The sequence below is a fragment of the Rana temporaria genome, chromosome 11, assembly GCF_905171775.1.
Source record: "Rana temporaria chromosome 11, aRanTem1.1, whole genome shotgun sequence".
Lineage (NCBI taxonomy): Eukaryota > Metazoa > Chordata > Amphibia > Anura > Ranidae > Rana > Rana temporaria.
In genome coordinates, this window is record NC_053499.1 from 83,418,876 (window position 1) to 83,442,346 (window position 23,471).

Here is a 23,471-nt window from a genome sequence, read left to right on the forward strand (position 1 = left end):
CTCTGCCTTTCTCTGCCACTAGCGGCCGAATAGCGCCGCAAAATTGACGGTAAATTGCCGCTAAAAATAGCAGTGCTTTACCGCTGACCCCGCCCCAGTGTGAAAGGGGGCGAAAAGGTCATTCAATTTTTTTTAACATTTAAAACTAGTCACATTATGTCAATACATGTTAACATATCTATGGATAATTTATCATCATATATGCATGATTACTTATTACATTTGAAGAGCCTGCTTCCTACTTTGTAGTCCCACACAGTACTTGTACTTTACAGTTCTTTTCACAAGGCAAGCTTATGGAGCTTATAAGTGCACACTTGTGCGACTTAAAAATTGTGTGATTTGGCTTGTTAAAGGGGGCTTCCAAATTCCAAAAAGCTCCCTGCCTGCAGACCCCCACAACCACCGGCCATGGTTATGGGGAAGAGGCCCTTGTCCCCATGTTGATGGGAACAAGGTGCTTTGAGGGGAATGTGATGGGCACGTGACCTAGTATTGTTCAGGAGGGCGGTGCTCGGTTGTCCCCCCTTTTCCTAACCTGCCAGGCTGCATACTCGGATAAGGGTCTGGTATGGATTTTGGAGGGCCCCACGTAATTTTTTTAAAAACATTTTGGTGTGGGTTTCCCCTATAATCTATACCTGACCCAAATGGCCTGGTATGCATAGGGGGGGGGCACACAGTTTTCTTTATTTTTTTATTTTTATTTCCGCCATTCTTTTCAGGAGTTACACACAAGTCAGACCCAAATCACATCTTTATCATGCATGTGCAACTTTTATGAGGGTTAACATTTAGGTCTATTGACCTCAAGTCGCATGATAGTCTGATCAAAGTAGTGCAGGAACTATTTAAAGTCGCAGCGACTTGAAGTCACACAGATATGAACGGTCAAAGGGAAACATGGTGTGCGACTTGCCATGCAACTTTGGGGTCTAAAGTTGCATGACAAGTTGCACAAGTGTGAATGGAGCCTTACTCACTGGAAACTATGCTCTACTCTAGTGCGTTACTATTTTTATCACAAAAAAAAATAAAAAATGCAGAAAGCAAGACACTGAAAAGCCTCTGTAGTCATCAGTCCCTAAATCTGTATATTTAATACAATACAAAAAAAAAAAGGAAATCACCAGCTTTACTTTTAACAAATTATAAGGTGCAACTTTTACCAGACTTCTGTGTTTTTTTTCTAGTTCTGAGAATTTAAGAATTTTGATTTTGGAATTATACATTGTAAACTGCTTTAAAAAAATGTACTCACTTTTCCTGATGTCTTTACTCCTTTCCATAAGCTGAAAAATAGGACTATAAGAACAGCAAAAAGACACAGAGTTAACTGCCATCGTGGGAGGCCAAGGTCATGAATTCCAGCACTTTCATGCAGATGCAGCACTTCACGTCTATGGTAAAACATAAAATAACAAGGAGATTTCCTGAAAAACAGCCCTTTCTTATTATCTAGATAACAGCTGGAAGTAGTGAACAACTTACACACATTCTGCTTTTCACATATTAAAGATTTAAAGAAAGCAAAAAAACATAAAAAAATATATTTAAACATTAACAATTGACAAGATTTTAAAGGATTGGTCCAAACAAAACAGACAACTTACGTAAAGGAGGAATTCATTTGACCTAATTATCTACAAGCTTCCTACACATGGGGACTCTCACAGCAAGGTCTAGGCAATTTCTGCCATCCCTAAACAAAATTCTTGCCTCCTACTGTTTCATTCCAGTCATAGAATGTGTTAAACTTTAAATGGAATTCTGCTTCCTGAAGTCTATTAGCCAGATTCAGAGAGACTTACTACGGTGTATCAGTAGATACGCCGTCGTAAGTCCGAATGCGCGCCGTCGTATCTTTGCGCGCATTCTTAAACTGAGATACGCCTCACTATTGTCAAGATACGACCGACGTAAGTCTCCTACGCCGCCGTATCTTGGCTGCATATTTACGCTGGCCGCTAGGGGCGTGTACGTGGATTTACTTGTCGAATATGTAAATGAGCAAGATACGCCGATTCACGAACGTACGTACGCCCGACGCAGTAAGCTACGCCGTTTCAGTAAGGCGTTTTTCCGGCGTAAAGATAAACCACCAAAAAGATGGCGCAGTGGACAACGGAACAGACGTCGTATTTTACGTCGTTTACGTAAGCGTACGTGAATGGGGTTGGGCGTAGGTTACGTTCACGTCGAAAGCATTGAGTATTTACGACATGATTCTGAGCATGCGCGCGCATGTGCCGTACCAACTGCCCTCATTTACATGGGGTCACGGTTAATTTAAATGTAGCCCGCCCACTACATGCCTACATTGAATTAGGCGGGGTTACGCTGGCCCATTTGCGCTACGCCGACGTAACTTACGGAGCAAGTGCTTTGTGAATACTGGCCTTGCCTCACTATGTTACGTCGGCGTAGTGCAAATAGGATGCGCTACGCCGGCCAAAAGATACGCGGCTCTACGTGAATCTGGCTTTATGTCTGCTGAGACTATTCTTTTAAAGAGTTATATTGCGTCGTGGCTTGCATTGCTTATCTATGTGTGTGGTGTACAAGCCAAGCCTGTAAAAAAACCATAAAGCCTGTATAAGTGTCTAACTATACCGAAGATATTTGCTACAAGTGAAAACATAGACAGGAAAGAGTGTAATCTTTTCCAGCAATGTACATTTCTCCATTTCGCTCCTTATTAAAGTGGATGTGGATGTCACAATGTAGTGAATAAGATTTCCTATCATTTGTGCCCAGTTTTGCCACACAGAGTTAATCCAGCTCTGAGCAATCCTCTTTTTATTGTTCAGTGAAATAAAACAGACTTGCAGATAAAAAACAAAGTCCTTGCTTTGAGTGACAGGTTATTTACATATCTCGTGCACTAGCTTGCAGACATACACAGCTTCTGTAAAAAGTGCACAATTCACATCCCCCTCCCCTCTCCTCCTCTCTTCTCCCCTCCAGCTCTCCTAGGATTGGCTGGCTGTCCTGTGTTTTGATTAAATGTTTTCAAAATATGGGGTGATTCACAGTTCAGTGTGATGAGAAAAAGCTCCAGTGAACAGCCATCAGAATATACATAGACAAGGGATTAGGGGATATGTATTTAGTCCAAGCTTGAGTGATCTTCTTCTTATTATTGTTATATTGCAGTGTGTGTGTCTGAGGTCACTTGATCACATATGCAAAATTCCTATATTACCAGGATATGTTAGGGTGGATTTCTCACTTTTTATACTTACACCCAGTAAGGCCGAATGAACTTAGTTCTGGTTCACATTAGTGCGCTGTGCGAGATCTCAAGTGATTTGCACCGCACTGCTGTTCAGATCACATACAATGTCTGTGCGATGCGATTTCAGACATACATTTGTAGGCTTTGAGGCTTGGTTCACACTGGTGCGATTCGGGAACCCTGCGAATCCACTGCAGGTTCCCACATCGCACCCAACTCACGCGGCAGTTCACACTGCCATATGCGTGTGAACACCCATGCGATTCTGGAGCGGACCAAAAAAAGGGCCCTGTGCGTGTTTGGTCCGAATGTGATGCGATTTCAGCCATACAGTTTGTATGGCTGAAATCGCATCGCACAGACATTGCATGTGATCTGAACAGCAATGCGGTGCAAATCACAGGAATGCAGAGTGTACAGTGGTGAGTAGTACATGCAGGATGGTGTCAGGATAGTGGATAGTGTCAGATTATTTTTTTTATTTTACAATTTATTTTTATTTATTTTCAAAAGGTTTTTGGAGACCAGTGGATTTTTTTATTTGTATACATTTTTTAAAATTACATTGTTTTACAATTTATTTTTGTACTATTGAAGAGAGGGTGGGGTTTATTTTTTTATATATTTTTTCAAAGTGCTTTTGGGAAAGGGGGTGGGGGGATGGGGCAATGGTTGGTGTCAGTGGGTGGTGTCAGTGAGTGGTGTCAGTGGGTCAGTGGGCGGTGTCAGTGGACGGTGTCAGTGAGTCAGTCGGTCCGTGGTCGGTGTCAGTGGGGCAGTGGACATTGTCAGTGGTCGGTGTCAGTGGGGCAGTTGTCAGTGGGGCAGTGGTCGGTGTCAGTGGGGCAGTGGTCGGTGTCAGTGGATGGTGTTAGTGGATGGTGTCAGTGGTCGGTGTCAGTGAATGGTGTCAGTGGATGGTGTCAGTGGTTGGTGTCAGTGGGGCAGTGGTCGGTGTCAGTGGGGCAGTGGTCGGTGTCAGTGGGTGGTGTCGGTGTCAGTGGGTGGTGCCAGTGTCAGTGGGTGGTGTCAGTGGGTCAGTGGATGGTGTCAGTGGACGGTGTCAGTGGGGCAGTGGTCGGTGTCAGTGGGGCAGCGGTCAGTGTCAGTGGGGCAGTGGACGGTGTCAGTGGGGCAGTGGACGGTGTCAGTGGGGCAGTGGACGGTGTCAGTGGGGCAGTGGGTCAGTGGTCGGTAATTGGCCTGTTTCTCCGCTCTCCATCATGATAGATTCCCCCCCCCCGCAGCCTGCGGGAGAGAAGAGGGAAGCTGGCGGCTGAAGGGGTCGGTGTCAGTGGGTCAGTGTCAGTGGATGGTGTCAGTGGGTCAGTGGACAGTGTCAGTGTGTCGGTGTCAGTGGTCAGTGTGTCAGTGGTCGGTTTCAGTGTGTCAGTGGATGGTGTCAGTGGGGCAGTTGTTGGTGTCAGTGGGGCAGTGGTCGGTGTCAGTGGATGGTGTCAGTGAGTCAGTGGGGCAGTGGTCAGTATCAGTGGGGCAGTGGTCGGTTTTAGTGTGTCAGTGGATTGTGTCAGTGGTCGGTGTCAGTGGGGCAGTGGTCGGTGTCAGGGGGCAGTGGACGGTGTCAGTGGATGGTGTCAGTGGGGCAGTGGACAGTGTCAGTGATCGGTGTCAGTGGGACAGTGGTCGGTGTCAGTGGGGCAGTGGTCAGTGTCAGTGGGGCAGTGGTCGGTGTCAGTGGTCGGTGTCAGTGGGGCAGTGGTCGGTGTCAGTGGGGCAGTGGTCGGTGTCAGTGGGGCAGTGGACGGTGTCAGTGGGGCAGTGGTCGGTGTCAGTGGTCAGTAATTGGCCCGTTTCTCCGCTCTCCATCGTGACAGATTTCCCCCCCCCGCAGCCTGTGGGAGAGGAGAGGGAAGCTGGCAGCTGAGGGGGTTGGTGTCAGTGGGGCAGGGGTCGGTGTCAGTGGGGCAGGGGTCGGTGTCAGTGGGGCAGTGGTCGGTGTCAGTTGGGCAGTGGTCGGTGTCAGTGGACGGTGTCAGTGGTCGGTGTCAGTGGGACAGTGGTCGGTGTCAGTGGGGCAGTGGTCAGTGTCAGTGGGGCAGTGGTCAGTGTCAATGGGGCAGTGGTCGGTGTCAGTGGGGCAGTGGTCGGTGTCAGTGGGGCAGTGGTCGGTGTCAGTGGGGCAGTGGACGGTGTCAGTGGGGCAGTGGTCGGTGTCAGTGGTCAGTAATTGGCCCGTTTCTCCGCTCTCCATCGTGACAGATTTCCCCCCCCCGCAGCCTGCGGGAGAGGAGAGGGAAGCTGGCGGCTGAGGGGGTTGGTGTCAGTGGGGCAGGGGTCGGTGTCAGTGGGGCAGGGGTCGGTGTCAGTGGGGCAGTGGTCGGTGTCAGTTGGGAAGTGGTCGGTGTCAGTGGACGGTGTCAGTGGTCGGTGTCAGTGGGACAGTGGTCGGTGTCAGTGGGGCAGTGGTCAGTGTCAGTGGTCGGTGTCAATGGGGCAGTGGTTGGTGTCAGTGGGGCAGTGGTCGGTGTCAGTGGGGCAGTGGTCGGTGTCAGTGGGGCAGTGGACGGTGTGAGTGGGGCAGTGGTCGGTGTCAGTGGTCAGTAATTGGCCCGTTTCTCCGCTCTCCATCGTGACAGATTCCCCCCCCCCTCAGCCTGCGGGAGAGGAGAGGGAAGCTGGTGGCTGAGGGGGTTGGTGTAAGTGGGGCAGGGGTCGGTGTCAGTGGGGCAGGGGTCGGTGTCAGTGGGGCAGGGGTCGGTGTCAGTGGATGGTGTCAGTGGTCGGTGTCAGTGGTCTGTGTCAGTGGTGCAGTGGGTGGTGTCAGTGGGGCAGTGGGTGGGGAAGTGGGTGGTGTCAGTGGGGCAGTGGTCGGGGTCAGTGGATGGTGTCAGTGAGTCAGTGGGGCAGTGGTCGGTGTCAGTGGGGCAGTGGTCGGTGTCAGTGGATGGTGTCAGTGGTCGGCGTCAGTGGGGCAGTGGACGGTGTCAGTGGGGCAGTGGACGGTGTCAGTGGGTCAGTGGTTGGTTTCAGTGGGGCAGTGGCTGGTAATTGGCCCATTTCTCCGCTCTCCATCGTGACAGATTTCCCAACCCCCCAGCCTGCGGGAGAGGGAAGCTGGCGGCTGAGGGGATGGAGGGGGAAGACACAGCGGGCAGATGAGGAGGGGGCCAGAGAAGAAGGGGGGCACTGGAGGAGGCAGACATGGAGGACAGTCGGGGATGATCGGTGCAGCAGGGACAGCTGTGAACACTGAGATCCCCCATACATAGCTTTTCAGGTGAAAGCCGCGGGAGGGAGAGAAGAAGCGGCTGATGAAAACCATGCAAGGGGGATCGCGGTGTTCACAGCTGTCCCGTCGCACCAATCATCCCCCAACTGTCACTGGACATTTTCATGTGTGCAGAAGTGACAGGGGGCCGCGAGCGCGTTCTGCTTCTTCACAGAACCTGCTCTGTCACTCCTGCACATGCACGGCAGTGTCACCAGGCGCGAGGCTCGTCCTCGCAACGCTGGCTGGCCATGGCAGTGTAGTGGTGGGCGGAGCAGCCGTCTGACGTCACGACTCCGCCCACTGAGCGCCGAGAGCTAAAACGCCCACAGATTCGGGAATATTGCGGGGGCTCCTAGCAGGTGAGGGGGTGACAATAAAAATATAAGGACAACTGCAGGACGCATGTAAAGCATTATGTGAAGGACTTTTTACCTATATGCTTCAGTTTAATCCTCCCTGCTTGTTTAAGGCTGTTATGGTATTTACCCTTCTGCAGCTAGTCCTGTTTCAAATGTTAATTGTTCTAGCTCTGTGTTTACTGGTTACTGTGATTAGATAAGTGGCTCATGTTAATTATGCTGATTGCTTCATTGTGGTAATTATCTCTCTATATGCGGTGCCGAACCGGCTAGATACTGACTAGTTCAAAGAAATATCTTTATTTCAAAGGAGCTGTATTGAAGACCCCCCCACTGTGTAAGAGGGGGGCGGAGATTTGTCATTGTAACAGTTTTGGAAATGACATATAAGCTGTGTGTGTTATAACATTAAACTCTGTGTTGTTCCAGTAGCAAGTTTGGCATGTGTGGCTTTCTGGGCGACTCCAGGGATATTCCTTCTCGTGGAATATTGGGGTGATTTTCGTTATGGGAAGAAGGGAACGTTGACGGGGATATCATACCAATACCGTCACAATTGGTTGGCAGCAGTGGGATTTTTCCCTTCTATTCCCCTTCACACCAGGATTCCAAGCAGACACTGGAAGAACTACTGGAAGTTCGTGGAAGGATTGCTAGCAACAAAACCAAGCCGGTCATCATAGCAGAATCAATGGAGATAGACCAGGAGGACGGGATTGCAGCAACGCCAGCAGTACAAGAGATGGAGACACCAGTGATTCAGGAGGAGGAATCGCCAGCCAACAAGCTAATGAGAGAGAAGCTAGCGTGGTTCGGCCCGAACCCAACGGCAGATGTGGTGCTGAGAGTGATGGACCTGTTAGCGAAGGAGGATAAACAAATAAGAGACGCAGAGCTACAGTTAAAACTGGCAGCAGTCCAACAAGCAGCCGCACCTTCTCCGAACAGTGAGTACAGCACAGCAGACACAAGGAAGATTCCGTTTAGCGCTTTTAAAGCTTTTGATGAAAAGGACTGTGAAATTGATAACTACCTGGCGGATTTTGAGCGACAATGTAACCTGCACCGAATAGCTAGAAGAGAGTGGGTTGCAATATTGTCAGGCAAACTGTCAGGCAAAGCTTCTGATGCTTCTCGGACCGTGCCAGATCAGGATATCCATAGCTACGCCAGGGTTAAAGAAGTGCTCCTGGCTCGTTATGCAGTAACCCCAGAGTCCCACCGACAGAAGTTCAGGGACTCACGCAAAACCACGAAAGACTCTTACGCGTAATGGGCATGCCAGTTGTCCCTGTCGGCCTCTAACTGGGTTAACAGCAGCCAGGCCACCACCGCAGAGGACATTTTGCAACTAATGCTCCTGGAGCAATTTTACAATCACATCCAGACGGACGTCAAGGATTGGGTGAGAGATCGCAGGCCCATGACTCTATCAGAGGCCGCGAAGTTGGCGGATGAATATGCGGATACTCGCAAGACAAACCAGGTCACACCACGGGTACAACCTCCACAACCAACGGCGCCCTCACACCCACCAGCCGCTAGATACCAACCGCCTAACAGACCGATGACATCGAGCCCTCGCTACCCACGCCAGGAGGACAACGAACAACGCTGCTTCCGGTGCAAACAGTTGGGTCACTTCAAGCAGAATTGCCCCATGAATGACAACACCAGGTCAAATTGGTCCCAACCGGGGTACCGCCCACCAGCAGCAGCCCATTGTGTAGACTCGGCTTGGGATCCCCAGGAGCTGGGTCAGGAAGAACCATTGGGCACCCCTTACGAAGCCCTCATGGTACAATCTGTTATTACGGACAACAGGGAACACCATTGTCAGCTGGTCATGGGCGACAGCCATGAGCCGGAGGGGCCTTGGAGGGAGCTGGGCAGAAAGAGGCACCGCCAGCTACCCTCCAAGAAGAAGAGGTCCTGGAAGTCATATAACCAGCGGACCTGGGAGGAGAAGAAGCGACTGGAGGAGATGGAATCGCAGCGGGCGCCCCAGATGCGGGCCGAGATGTTCGCCAAGGGCCCACCGGTGGCCCCTTACACCACCACCCAGTTCCTGATGATGAAGGACCACGTGGAAAGCCTGCAGGACATGAGCAAGCAGGATCTGATCCGTGAGTACATAGAGCTGGAGGAGTGCAAAAGCCGCATGGAGGAGGAGAACAACCACCTGAGGTCACAGCGGGCTGACCCCCCAGGCTCCATGAACTGGAGATGGAGCTGGAGAAGCTCAAAGAGGAGAACCGGCGGCTGCGGAGGGAGCAGGGGGTGGCTGACCTTATGGGGCTCTGAGTCCCCTCCCCCCCCGGACTCTGAGCACCGGTGCTACAGCATTTCAACAAATATAACTTTTTCTTTTTATGAATCTCCTGTGATTGTCACTTCAGAGCCATAACCTGCCCCTCCCATAGCGGGACACCTAGATGGCGGCGCACAGACCCATTCGCCGTCTTCACACTGACTTCTGGTGACTCTGCAGATCGCACAAAGACTTGGGGACTGAACGGCGTGTGATCTGACGACCCGGTGGCATACCTGAGTCTGAAGCAGTTGCCAAGGAGGTCAGTCACGCCAAACGGAGTTAACCTCGGACTAAAAGCTCTGAACCCGTCAACCCTACTGGACCAGGGAAGGTCCAACCGGGGTTGCCGGAGCAGGGAGAAAGGGGGGCCATTGTGAAGGACTTTTTACCTATATGCTTCAGTTTAATCCTCCCTGCTTGTTTAAGGCTGTTATGGTATTTACCCTTCTGCAGCTAGTCATGTTTCAAATGTTAATTGTTCTAGCTCTGTGTTTACTGGTTACTGTGATTAGATAAGTGGCTCATGTTAATTATGCTGATTGCTTCATTGTGGTAATTATCTCTCTATATGCGGTGCCGAACCGGCTAGATACTGACTAGTTCAAAGAAATATCTTTATTTCAAAGGAGCTGTATTGAAGACCCCCCCACTGTGTAAGAGGGGGGCGGAGATTTGTCATTGTAACAGTTTTGGAAATGACATATAAGCTGTGTGTGTTATAACATTAAACTCTGTGTTGTTCCAGTAGCAAGTTTGGCATGTGTGGCTTTCTGGGCGACTCCAGGGATATTCCTTCTCGTGGAATATTGGGGTGATTTTCGTTATGGGAAGAAGGGAACGTTGACGGGGATATCATACCAATACCGTCACACATTATATATTTGAAATGTGGCAATTCTTTAAAAATGATGACAGTGGGTTTACATCCACTTTAAGGCTTTCACAATGCTTTGGAGATGGGGAGGTGGAATATAATAAAGGTCTGACTTTGTAGCCGCAAGATCCTATTTGAATTTTAAAGTAAAACTAAACCCTCTCAATCAACATTAAACTTGTTTTAAATTATGCTGCTAGCATTAGTAAATAGATAAGAAAGTTTATTGTATTTACCTTTTTTTCCCCCTTTTTTTACATTTCTTCAGTTCCTTCCCGATTTCTGGCCTAGGCCAAAGTTATGTCAGAGAGGTGTTCTCACCTAAGCACACCATCAGCATGCAGGCTTTACCTAAGGGCAGATGGATTCTACGAAGTAAGTGCTACATTAATCATCTGCCCGTACTAAACATGACCACGGCTAAAAATGCTGGATGGGGGGGGGGGTTTCAAAATGATTTCTCAACTACATAAAGAAAATTGAGTACTGTCTGTGATACTTCTTTTATTTGCACTAATGTAGCGCTACCCCCTCAGGAGCCGCTGGTTAGATTGGGACGGCGTGTTGGGTTACCTCTGTGATGTGTCTAGGGATGATGATGAGAGTAATGACGGAATGTCCAGACAATTGGGTGACGTTTTCTCTGCTTTTATTTTGGGTCCAACATGACCAACAGTCAACATGAGGTAGATAGAGAAAGGTTGGTGAAAGGAGAACTTTGCAGATTCAGGCTATGGATAAGGGAAGCAGTCCTGCCTCCAATGATTACTCTTGCTTCGTCGCCACTCCAGCCGGGGTGGGTATAGTGCCCCTGGACAGGTCCCTCTCACAGGCCTGGCAGCCAGGGTGTCACTTGGAACCACTGAGAAGGAACAAGTCTCTGCCACCGACTTGGCTCTAATTGAATTAGGATCTGTAAAGGACCTCTGTCACAGGCCCAGTACTCAGGAACATAGATAGTAGAGCGAATCCTCTCAGTCAATAATTTGCCTGAATCTCCCTCAGGTAGATTTCCTACATTTGGGGTCACCGACTAACAGTTTGCAGCATACAACCTGTCAGTGTCCGGTCACCCAGATCCCCGATGGTTTGTCTAAGCCATGTTGGATCACCTGCCTCTGGGCTCACCTCAGACCGACTTCCCACCAAACAGCATAACCCGCTTGGGATCTTCCTTGTTGAAGTGTGGGGACCCAGTAAGTCACTGGGGCCCCTTTGTAGCTTTAGTTGCTCCGGGACATGAGGTCCCAGAGTCAGGAACTCCGCGTAGCACGTGCGCCCCGGCCTGGTAGGCCATATCGCCTGGGCCCGTGATGTGCGCACACCCTAAAGGTGGGTGCCGCACCTGGAACCAGGAACGCGCAAAGACCCCACAAAATGGCATCAGCCAGAGAAATACCCTCCCTTAGCATGCCCCACGAGGGAAACACTCCTCTCATTGGCTGCTGGAGAAAGGCGCCTCCACTTGGACCCCTCTGGCGCCACCTGCCATCCAGAGATGGAACCACATCTCTGGAGCACAGAATGACCCACAGGACAGTCCAGGGCTGGCAACAGCCCAATTTAAACAGATTAACATGGATGAGAGCAAAATAACTCTCTCATCCCCCATTAAATTTGACATAGCACCTGTACTAGAAGTACACAGGCGCTACACTAACATCAATCACAATTGCACTAATACGGCTACAATCACGTCAACTACATAAAGAAAGCCCCGGAGCAAAGGGAACCTAAGTGCAGGGGCCACATGACTGGGGGGGATGCTGTGAAGGGTGCACATAGGAAGTTATGTTAGCCAATAGTTAATTTCTCTGCACAGGGTGGTGGGTCTAGCCGGCCCACCCTGTGTTTGTTATTTAAGATGCAGGGGCGGAGTTAGCCATTCAGGCACAAACAGCAGAAGAGATAGCACACAGTTAGCTTTGTCCCTCCCTCCCTCCCTGTAGGAAGTTGTCTGGTATGGGTTTGTGTGTTTTATGTTTTCTTTTTTGTTCCAGGTGGTGGCAGGGGTCTATGGTTCCTGAGTGTCGGATGGTGGTTGGTATATACATATTTATATGGATATATTATATATGGTTGGTACGGGTTGGGGCCTGTAGCGATATAGGCACCCTCCCTATCTGGGTAAATGGGCTATTAGTCATCAGGCTGTATGGAGAAAGTAGGATCAAGTCGTTCGTCTCTGAGCTAGTGGGAGCACGGTTAGAGGCCAGGATACGATGGTGATGATGGACAGCCGATGATATAGCATTTGTTCTTACCTTCTCTCAGGAACCTCTGACACATCAGAAAAAAGTTATTTTGTTTGGGTTTGTTTGGGCATGCGCCTTCCGTGTACATATCCCAGTGTGCATTGCTCCAAAGTACGCCGCAAGGACGTATTGGTTTCGTCCAGCCCCATTCACGGATGACTTACGCAAACAACGTAAAATTTTCAAATTTAGACGCGGGAACGACGGCCATACTTAACATTGACTAGGCCAGCTATTTGTTCGACTAACTTTACGCCGGAAAAAGCCGTACGTAAACAACGTAAAAAAAATTCCCCGGGCGCATGTACGTTTCTGAATCGGCGTATCTAGTCATTTACATATTCTACGCCAAACTCAACGGAAGCACCACCTAGCGGCCAGCGTAAATATTGCACCCTAAGATACGACGGCGTAGGAGACTTACGCCGCTCGTATCTTAGGCTGGGTTCACACTACGGTTTTCCCGTCCGTCAGCCGCATACGATTTATATGAAAAACCGTATGCGGCTGAAACGGACGGGAACGTATGGAACCGCACATATGTGCGTTTTCCATTGACATTAATGTTAAAGGAAAACGTATGCGGTTGCCATACTGTTTTAAAAACGACAGCAAAACCGTGGTTGAACACGGTTTTGCGTACGTTTAAAAAACGTTTTGCCAGCAAATCGTACGCACCCGGATGCATCTGAGTGCATACGATTTGCAATGCATTGTCTATCTATACGTTTTCCCGTCCGTGCCCGTACGTTTTCAATACTGAAATCGTATGCGGCTGACGGACGGGAAAACCGTAGTGTGAACCCAGCCTTAGCCTAATTTAAGCGTATCTGGTTTCCAGAATACGCTTAAATTTAGGACGGCGTAGATTCAGAGTTACGACAGCGTATCTACTGATACGTGAAGGAGTGGATATTACCGCGCCACCAAGAAATGAGGGGGGGGGATACAGCTGCGGCACTAAAAGGTGTATCAGACCATAAGATAACAACAAAAGAGGAAGTAGTGCTGCGCTGTGAATGGGGGATGGGAAAGGCGTGTGGAGGAAGTAAAGGTGGTCTATCTGTGGTTAAACCAATATAAACAAAAATTTCATCAAAAAAGGATCAGTGAACTGGCTGACAACGGTGTATCAATTCTAAGCATAAGTGCCAATAAGATAACTTCATTAACTCTTCTCAGTGGAGTGAAACAAGTAATATAATGATGCAAATAAAGATGTACAATGTGCATAACATAAGTGACTGGGATAAGCTAAGCTAAAAAGTCCATGCAGCAGAGCTTAATGTTGTGATAAGAACGGAAAATTGAATGCTAATCAAAAAGTCCAAAATAAAATAAAGGTGCTGGTGTAGATCCCAAACATATAGCGTGAAAAAAAGGATGGATATCCAATGATCCCTCTAAGGTGAGTGAGGATGTCCCCTTACCTTACTGCTGTAAGGTAACAGCATATAGATCCAAACGCACTTTCTGATCGTGTCTGTATGGGTGGTTATCCGAATGGACTGTAATTCAAAGAACCGCAGGTCCCTCTTGGTAGTCCCGTCTCACTACAGCAGTAAGGTAAGGGGACATCCTCACTCACCTTAAAGGGATCATTGGATATCCATCCTTTTTTTCACGCTATATGTTTGGGATCTACACCAGCACCTTTATTTATTTTTTGGACTTGTTGATTAGCATTCAATTTTCCGTTCTTATCACAACATTAAGCTCTGCTGCATGGACTTTTTAGCTTAGCTTATCCCAGTCACTTATGTTATGCACATTGTACATCTTTATTTGCATCATTATATTACTTATTTCACTCCACTGAGAAGAGTTAATGAAGTTATCTTATTGGCACTTATGCTTAGAATTGATACACCGTTGTCAGCCAGTTCACTGATCCTTTTTTGATGAAATTGTTGTTTATATTGGTTTAACCACAGATAGACCACCTTTACTTCCTCCACACACCTTTCCCATCCCCCATACACAGCGCAGCACTACTTCCTCTTCTGTTGGTACCTACTGATATGCCGGCATAAAGCTATCTGAATCCAGCTATTAGTTTCTAATATAGTAAGCGAGTTCAGGGGCCTTATTGAGGCTTTCAACTTATTAAAAAAAACATACCCGTTGATGGTACCTCCATTCAACCATGGGGATTGTTCCCAGTCTCGATACCAGTTCTGTTAGGGGAGTTAACATTCCATATGGGGCGAATTTACCGCATTTTGTATCCCCGTCTCTCCCCCAGGCCCCCATAAATCCTGACCCCTCTCCTGGTGGAAACCATGGATACACTTCCAATGGGGTCAATGGGAGATATCTGAGGAGCAAATTCTCCTAGTTGGTTTAATTTATCCCATATCCTTAGAGTATTCTGGGTTAGGGGCGACATCGGTTTTGATAGTCTCCTATCTGCACTCGGATTTCAGGGGGTTCCTGCCAACATCCTTTCTGCCATTGTTTGTTCTAAAGAAACACATATTTTGTTTGGATGGTCATGACATCAATTTAGAATACATACTAAGGCCATTGCCCTATAGTATAATGCTACATCTGGTAGGCCCATTCCATCTTCTGACTTCCTTCTCCGTAAAATGTCATGGGCCAATGTAGGGCGTTTATCATTCCATACAAATGATATGAAGGCCTTCCGTATATTTCTAAAAAAAAAAAAAACTCTGTGGAAGTGAGATTGGCACTGTGTGTAGAATATAAATTATTTTAGGTAATATACTCATTTTTATAACACTCACCCTTCCAAACCATGTTAAGAACTAACCCTTCTATTTCTGCAGGTCCCCCATTACCCCCTGTCATTAAGGTCCTGTAGTTCAAATCTTACAAAAGTTTAGTCCGGCGTAATATGTGTTCCTAAATAAACTAGAGATTTTTTGTTCCATATAAAAAGAATAAGAATTTTGCAAAGTCTTTGCCATAGCTGATGGGACATGATAGGGTATAAGTACAGACTTCTCAAAGTTTATCTTCAAATTGGACAAAACCCAGAATTTAGATACTTCTACCATCAGCGCCGGTAATGAAGTCTGTGGGGAGGATAAATAGAGTAATAGGTCATCGGCATACGCCGAGACCTTATGTTCAGATGTACCAATATGCATCACCTGAATATTAATATTTTTTCTTACTTTGCAAAGAAAAGGTTCTAATATCATGGCAAACAGTACTGGAGACAATGGGCACCCTTGTCTCGTACCATTATATATTTGGAGATAGTTTGACAATATACCATTCACTTTTACTCTTGCTCTCGGCCAATACCCAGCCCATCATGCGGTTGCCTACATTCATCCTCCTTAATACCTCTGTCATAAATAACCAATTCACCCTGTCAAAAGCCTTTTCGGCATCCATAGATACTGTCACTCTAGGGGCTTTATCAGGGCCATGTTGCATCCAATGAAGGATATGTAAGGCCCGAATGGTGTTGTCTCTGGCCTTGCGACCCTTCATAACACCCGTCTGATCTGGATGTATGAACTTTACTATATGGTCTTGTAAACGGAGGGCCAAATTTTTAGCTAGAAGCTTGGTGTCAGAATTTAACAGGGAAATTGGTCTGTAATTTTCATAATGTTGAGGGTCCTTCCCGGGTTTTGGAAGCACCATAATATGTGCCAGTGGGGCTTCTGGCGGGAGGGGGTTTAAAGCATTAATCAAATTAAAGTAGCTACATAATGGGGCCCCTAAACTTAAGATACATTTCTTATAATATGAATTCGTAAAGCCATCCGGCCCTGGGCTTTTCCCTATTGCCAAACTTGATATTACTCCATTCAGTATCTCTACCGTAATTGGTCTATTTATTCCATCAGTTACCTCAAAAGGCAGTGATGGCATCGCCGATTCTTCTATATAGTCTCAGATCTCTGCCACTCGCTGCTCCTCCATGGTGACTGATGGTTCAGGTTGAATGGTATATAGAGCTTCATAAAATCTATGAAATTCTGCTGCTATTATTATTATTATTATACAGGATTTATATAGCGCCAACAGTTTGCGCAGCGCTTTACATCAGGGCTATAGCTTGAGTTCATAGGCGTGCGCACGGGGTGTGCCGGGTGTGCCTGGGCACACCCTAATCACCCGTGCAATGTTTGTGTAGCCCCCATGCTCTCCCGTTGGGCTCCTGTGAATTGCCGTGCTAAGACAGTATCACACTGAGCGGATATTGGGGCTTGTAAGATCCGCTCAGTGTGTGACACTGTCCTCCTGTATTGTAACTGCTTGCAGGGAAACAGAGGATATGGGGTGGGCGGGGCTTAGCAGCTATCGAACCCCAGCCAATAGGAGGAGGAATGGGCATACCGCTACATATGTGGCCCCACCCCTTTTCTTAAACAGCTGCTCAGTCCCGCCCACCCCCATATCGCCGCAGAATTATGAAACTCCTCTCTCTCCCTACAGGCAGTTACAATAGATAACAGTGTCACACACTGAGCGGATCTTACAAGCACCAATATCTGCTCAATGTGATACCCCCTCTCCTCTGTCAGTGCTTCCAATTTGTGCCACCAGTCAGTGCCAATCATTGCCAGTGCCACCAGTCAGTGCCAATCAATGCCACCAGTCAGTGCCAATCAGTGCCAGTGCTGCTTGTCAGTGCCATCTGTCAGTACTTGTGCCGCTTGTCAGTGCCACCAATCAGTGCCAGTGGCGCTTGTCAGTGCCAATCAGTGCCACCATTCAGTGCCAATCAGTGCCGCTTGTCAGTGCCACCTGTCAGTACCAGTGTCGCTTGTCTGTGCCACCAGCCAGTGCCAATCAGTTCAGCCAGTCAGTGACAATCAGTGCCACCTGTCAGTGCCAGTGCCGTTTGTCAGTGCCACCTGTCAGTGCCAATCAGTGGCAGTGCCACTTGTAAGTGCCAGTGCTAATCAGTGCCAGTCAGTGCTTCCAATCAGTGTCACCTGTCAGTGCCAATCAGTGCTTCCAATCAGTGCCACCTGTCAATGCTACATGTCAGTGCCAGTCAGTGCTACCTGTCAGTACCAGTCAGTGACAATTAATGCCACATATCAGTGCAACCTGTCAGTACCACCTGTCAGTGCCAATCAATGCCACCTTTTAGTGCCAACCAAGGACACCTATCAGTGCCCATCAGTGCCAATCAGTGATTCCAATCAGTGTTGCCTATCAGTGCCACCTGTCAGTGCCAAACAGTGCCTCCTATCGGTGCCAATCAGTGCCAATCAGCGCTGGCTATCAGTGCCACCAGTCAGTGCCCATACGTGCCAATTAGTGCTGCCTATCAGTGCCAATCAGTGCCACCTGTCAGTGCCACCTATCAGTGCTGCCAATCAGTGCTCATCAGTGCCACCTATCAGTGCTGCCAATCAGTGCTCATCAGTGCCACATATCAGTGCTCATCAGTGTTGGCTATCAGTTCTGCCTTTCAGTTCCTCTCAGTGCTGCCCATCAGTGCCACTAAATGTTGCCAATCTGTGCTACCTATCAGTGCCAATCAGTGCAGCCTATCAGTGCCAATCAGGGCCCATCAGTGCCACTTATCAGTGGCCATCAGTGGTGCCTATCAGTGCCAATCATTGCTGCCAATCAGTGCAAAAGTGCAGGGATGGGGAGATGAACTCGGCAGACAGGCACATTGTCCATGGGGTGCCGGCCTGGTGGGGCACAACTGAAATCTGTTGATGTTTATTAATGCCACATGCCGATCTTTAGTATAATAGGTAATCACCACACTACTATTTACAATAATCTACTGGAGGTAAAATAAAAAAGTGTCAGTAAAAGGCCTGCTACTAAATATTGTTATGTGTTCCCACACCACAATAATGGTGGAACCCTCTAATGTATGAAAATCTCAATAAACTTCAATATTACCACAATACCGGTCTCTGTGATATGTAACACATATAATACACATCACACTGAAAATAAGACATACTGTATAAGGCCCCTTTCACACGGGCGGACCGTTTAGGTCCGCCTGTCAGTTTTTTTGGCAGACCTGAATGTGCGGTCCATACAACTCTATGGAACGTCAGATGTCAGTGGTGACCGGGATGTCATTAAAGTTCATGTGCGTAAAGGTAGGTGTCCCAATACTTTTGACAATATAGTGTGTATATATATATACACACACAAACGTGTGTTTGAGCTTTGGGTGCACACCCTAATGCAAGAGGCTGCGCACACCTATGCTTGAGTTTCTACTATCTTTTTATTTTGAATTGTTAAACTATGAACATACCTGGAGTCCTACTGTTTTTTAAGCTGTCTGGCTAAAAGCCGACCACATTTATTTCCTTGTTTGTCGAATCGATGTGCATAGTATCTTAACTTATTTTGAGTTCTGTGATCCAAACACTGTGTCAGCCTGCATTGCAGGGTCTCCAATTTCTGGACATTTGCTGGGTCTAAGGCCCTGTACACACGAGCGGATATCCGATGAAAACGGTCTGCTCCGGATTTTGATCTGATGGGCTGTACACACCATCAGATCAAAATCCCTGCGGAAAACATACACGGTGACGTGACTGCGTCGTCGCCACGACGATGACACGGCGACGTGCGCGACCCTGAAAGGTAAATACTTTCATGCATGCGTCGAATCACTTCGACGCATGCGAGGGATGGGGATCGCTTGGACTTATCCGGTGAGTCTGTACAGACGACCGGATCAGTCTGACGGACAGGTTTCCAGCGGATAGATTTCTTGGCATGCTAAGAAATTTTTATCCGCTTGAAAACTGGTCGGCTGGTCAAATGTCCGCCGAAAAATGTCCGCTAGGCCGTACACACGACCGTATTTGTCTGCTGGAACTGATCCGTGGATAAATCCCAACGGACAGATCCGGTCGTGTGTACGGGGCCTAAATGTCTTTTATGTTTAATCTCTAGTTCGTTAATCTCTTCCAGCAGATCTGTTATTTCTTTTTTGTTTTTTAATCCTAGACCCTTGTGCTATCGGTTCACCCCTAATCACTGATTTATGGGCCTCCCAGACAGCTTGTTCAGAGACTTCTCCAGGCACGTTCATTTCAAAATATGTTTTTATCCTAAGGGTTAATGCCTCCACTACGACACCATCATCCAACAATGTCTCATTTAACCTCCAGGTTCATTCTAGGTGGCCTGCAGAAACTGGAAGGAGGGTCAGTGTTATAGGTGCATGGTCTGAAATCGTTATTGATTCTATCATGCATGAGCGAATACTTTCCAAGTAGAACTGATCTACAAGGAAAAGATCTAAACGCGAGTACATGTTTGAATTTTAGAGTAGTAGCTATAATCCCTTGTCCCATTATGTGTTAAACGCCATCCATCCACCAGATGAAGAGTGCGTAAAAGCTGTTTTATGTGCTTTAAAGCTTTAAAGGATATAGGGGTTTTGTCCATTGATGTATCTTTATTTAGGTCTAAGGTTAAATTAAAAACTCCCCCCAAAATCAGAAATCCCCCCCTATATTTCTCCAACAATTTCAAAGTCCTTACCAAAAAATTAACTGTTCCTGTATTTGGTGCATAAATTTAGGCAAATGTATAGCAATATCCATTCATCCTCCCTTTTACAAAGAGGTAGCGACCTTTTGGGTCAGTTTGTGAGGATATAACAAGTATTGGACATTTCTAAATGTTCTAAGTGTAATTGTCACCCCTCTTGTCCTTGCAGTAGGAGATGGTGCATGAAACCACTGGTTAAATACCCATGATGGTATATTCGGTATGGCCCCTTTCACAAAATATGTCTCTTTTAAAAGACTACATCTGCAGCATGACGACGCAATTCCTGGTGGCCTCTCTTTTGGGGTGAATTTAGACCTCTTACATTATATAATATGACCTTTATTGAGACTGCCATTGAAGATTTTCATATAGTGCAAAAAATTCCTTTAATAGCTGCTGTTTTTCTCTGTTCTTTACAAATGCCCCTGAGAGAAAAAAAAAGGAGATCATACTCTAATCCCACCCCTCCCCAAATGCCACCCTCTAATCGGGAGATATATTGATGTGAGGGTGTCACCCCCCACCCCAATCTCTCCTTCTTTCTGCTATTTTGCAGAATACCTAGTCCCGTATATCGGACCTGACCTACCATGTTAAATTTCGTACCTAGAGGGGGTGTAAAGTTAGCATGTGAAATATCGCATGTTTCCCGTACTTAGAACTGTCTCTGCACAAAGTGTCATTTCTGAAAGAAAAAAAGACATTGGCCCAGATTCACAAAGAGTTACGCCGGCGTATCAGTAGATACGCCAATGTAACTTCGAATCTAAGCCCGTCGTATGTCAAATGTATTCTCAAACTGAGATACACTTAAACATGCCTAAGATACGAAGGCCTTGCGCCGTCGTATCTTAGGGTGCAATATTTACGCTGGCCGATAGGTGGCTCTTCCATTGCGGTCGGCATAGAATATGCAAATGAGTCGTTACGCCGATTCACGAACGTACGCTTGCCCCTTAGCAGTAAATTTACGCCGTTTCCGTAAGAGATACGCGGCATAAAGATAAACATGCCCCCTAGGTGGCGTATCCAATGTTAAGTATGGCCGTCATTCCCGCGTCGCAATTTGAAAATTTTACGTTGTTTGCGTAAGTCGTCCGTGAATGGGGCTGGACGCCATTTTTGTTCACGTCGAAACCAATGACGTCCTTGCGACGTCATTTAGCGCAATATACGTCGGGAAATTTTAGGGACGGCGCATGCGCAGTACGTTTGGCGCGGGAACGCGCCTAATTTAAATGATCCACGCCCCCTACCCGGATCATTTGAATTAGGCGGGCTTGTGCCGGGGGATTTACGCTACGCCGCCACAACTTTACAGGCAAGTGCTTTGTGAATCAAGCACTTGCCCGTAAAACTTGCGGCGGCGTAACGTAAATGTCATACGTTACGCCACCGCAGTTTTGCGCGAGTGTACGTGAATCTGGCCCATTTAAAACTGACTTGCGGCTATAATGAATTGTCGGCTCTGGCAATTCAGAGCGAATTCATTCATAAAAAAAAAAAAAATAGCGTGGGGGTCCCCCCAAATTCAATTACCAGGCCCTTCAGGTCTGGAATTGATATTAAGGGGAACCCCGCCGTCAATTAAAAAAAAATTATGTGTGGTTCCCCCCAAATATCCAATCCAGACCCTTCAGGTCTGGTGTGGGTTTTAAGGGGAACTCCACCCCAAATTTAAAAAAAATGGCGTGGAGTTCCCCCAAAAATCCACACCAGACCCCTTATCCGAGCACATTAACCTGGCCGGCCGCAGAAAAGAGGGGGGGACAGAGTGCGCCCCCCCCTCTCCTGAACCGTACCAGGCCACATGCACTCAACATGGGGAGGATGTCCCCATGTTGATGGGGACAAGGGCCTCATCCCCACAACCCTTGCCCGGTGGTTGTGGGGTTCTGCGGGCGGGGGGCTTATCAGAATCTGGAAGACCTCTTTAACAAAGGGGACCCCCAGATCCTGTCCCCCCCATGTGAATTGGTAATGGGGTACATTGTACCCCTACCATTTCACAAAGGAAGTGTAAATAGTTAGAAAAAACACACACACACACTGTAGAAAAAAGTCCTTTATTAATAAAAAATAAATAAAAAAAATCCAGCGGTGCTAATCCACTCATCCCGGCTTCCTGCTCCAATGTTGTCTGTATCCAGCGACAGATGATCTCCTCTCCGGTCCAGCGATGAGAAGATCTTCCGGCATCCAGAGCTCCAGAGCACAGCATCGGAGGCCGCCTCTCTCCGCCGGACACAGCCCAGCGGAATGACGCGGCTGAAGCTTTGACATTTCTTATATAGGGGAGACGGGCCACCTGTCACGTGACCCGCCCCCTCTGACGCACCCTCTGCTATGTCACTGGGGAAGCCCGGTCTTCCTCCTTGCTTCAGAGGGGGCGGGGTCACGTGACGGGTGGCCCCGCCTCCCCTATATAAGAAATGTCAAAGCTTTAGCCGCGTCATTCCGCTGGGCTGTGTCCGGCGGAGAGAGGCGGCCTCCGATGCTGTGCTCTGGAGCTCTGGATGCCGGAAGATCTTCTCATCGCTGGACCGGAGAGGAGATCACCCGTCGCTGGATACAGACAACGTTGGAGCAGGAAGCCGGGATGAGTGGATTACCACCGCTGGATTTTTTTTATTTATTTTTTTATTAATAAGGGACTTTTTTCTACGGTGTGTGTGTTTTTTTCAACTATTTACACTTCCTTCGTGAAATGGTAGGGGTACAATGTACCCCATTACCAATTCACATAGGGGGGGCAGGATCTGGGGGTCCCCTTTGTTAACCACTTGACCACCAGGCCTATTCTGGCACTTCTCTCCTTCATGTGAAGATCACAATTTTTTTGCTAGAAAATTAATCAGAACCCCCAAACATTATATATATTTTTTTTAGCAGACATCCTAGGGAATAAAATGGCAGTCATTGCAATACTTTTTGTCACACCGTATTTGCGCAGCGGTCTTACAAGCGCAGTTTTTTTGGATAAAAATCACTTTTTTGAATAAAAAAATAAGACAACAATAAATTTTGCCCAATTTTTTTATATATTGTGAAAGATAATGTTACGCCGAGTAAAATGATACCCAACATGTCACGCTTAAAAATTGCGCCCGCTCGTGGCATGGCGTCAAACTTTTACCCTTAAAAATCTTGATAGGCGACGTTTAAAAAATTCTACAGGTTGCATTTTTTGAGTTGCAGAGTAGGTCTAGGGCTAGAATTATTGCTCTCGCTCTAACGATCGCGGCGATACCTCACTTGTGTGGTTTGAATACCGTTTTCATATGCGGGCGCTACTCACGTATGCGTTCGCTTCTGCGCGCGAGCTCGTCGGGATGGGCCGCTTTAAAAAAAAAATTTTTGTTTTCTTATTTATTTTTATTTCGTTTTATAATTTTTTACACTGAAATAAAAAATAAAAAAAATGTATCACTTTTATTCCTATTACAAGGAATGTAAACATCCCTTGTAATAGAAAAAAGCATGACAGGTCCTCTTAAATATGAGATCTGGGGTCAAAAAGACCTCAGATCTCATATTTAGACTTAAATGCAAAAAAAATAAAAAAAAATAAAAAATGTAATTTTTTCAAATGACAAAAAAAAAAATGTTTCTTTAAGAGGCTGGGCGGGACTGACGTTTTGACGTCACTTCCGCCCAGCAGAGCTATGAGGACGGGTGAAGGAGATTTCTCCTTCAGTCCCGTCCCCGCTCAGC

General features: G+C 47.3%; 1 protein-coding gene across 1 annotated transcript in view; it reads right to left on the reverse strand.

Moving 5' to 3' along the window:
* Positions 1-23,471, reverse strand: part of SLC6A2 (solute carrier family 6 member 2) — an 821,078-nt gene that overhangs the window by 547,295 nt on the left and 250,312 nt on the right. Inside the window, exon 5 of the mRNA XM_040328742.1 lies at positions 1,262-1,400. Coding sequence (XP_040184676.1) covers positions 1,262-1,400 — 139 coding nt within the window. The remainder of the gene's footprint in view (positions 1-1,261; positions 1,401-23,471) is intronic.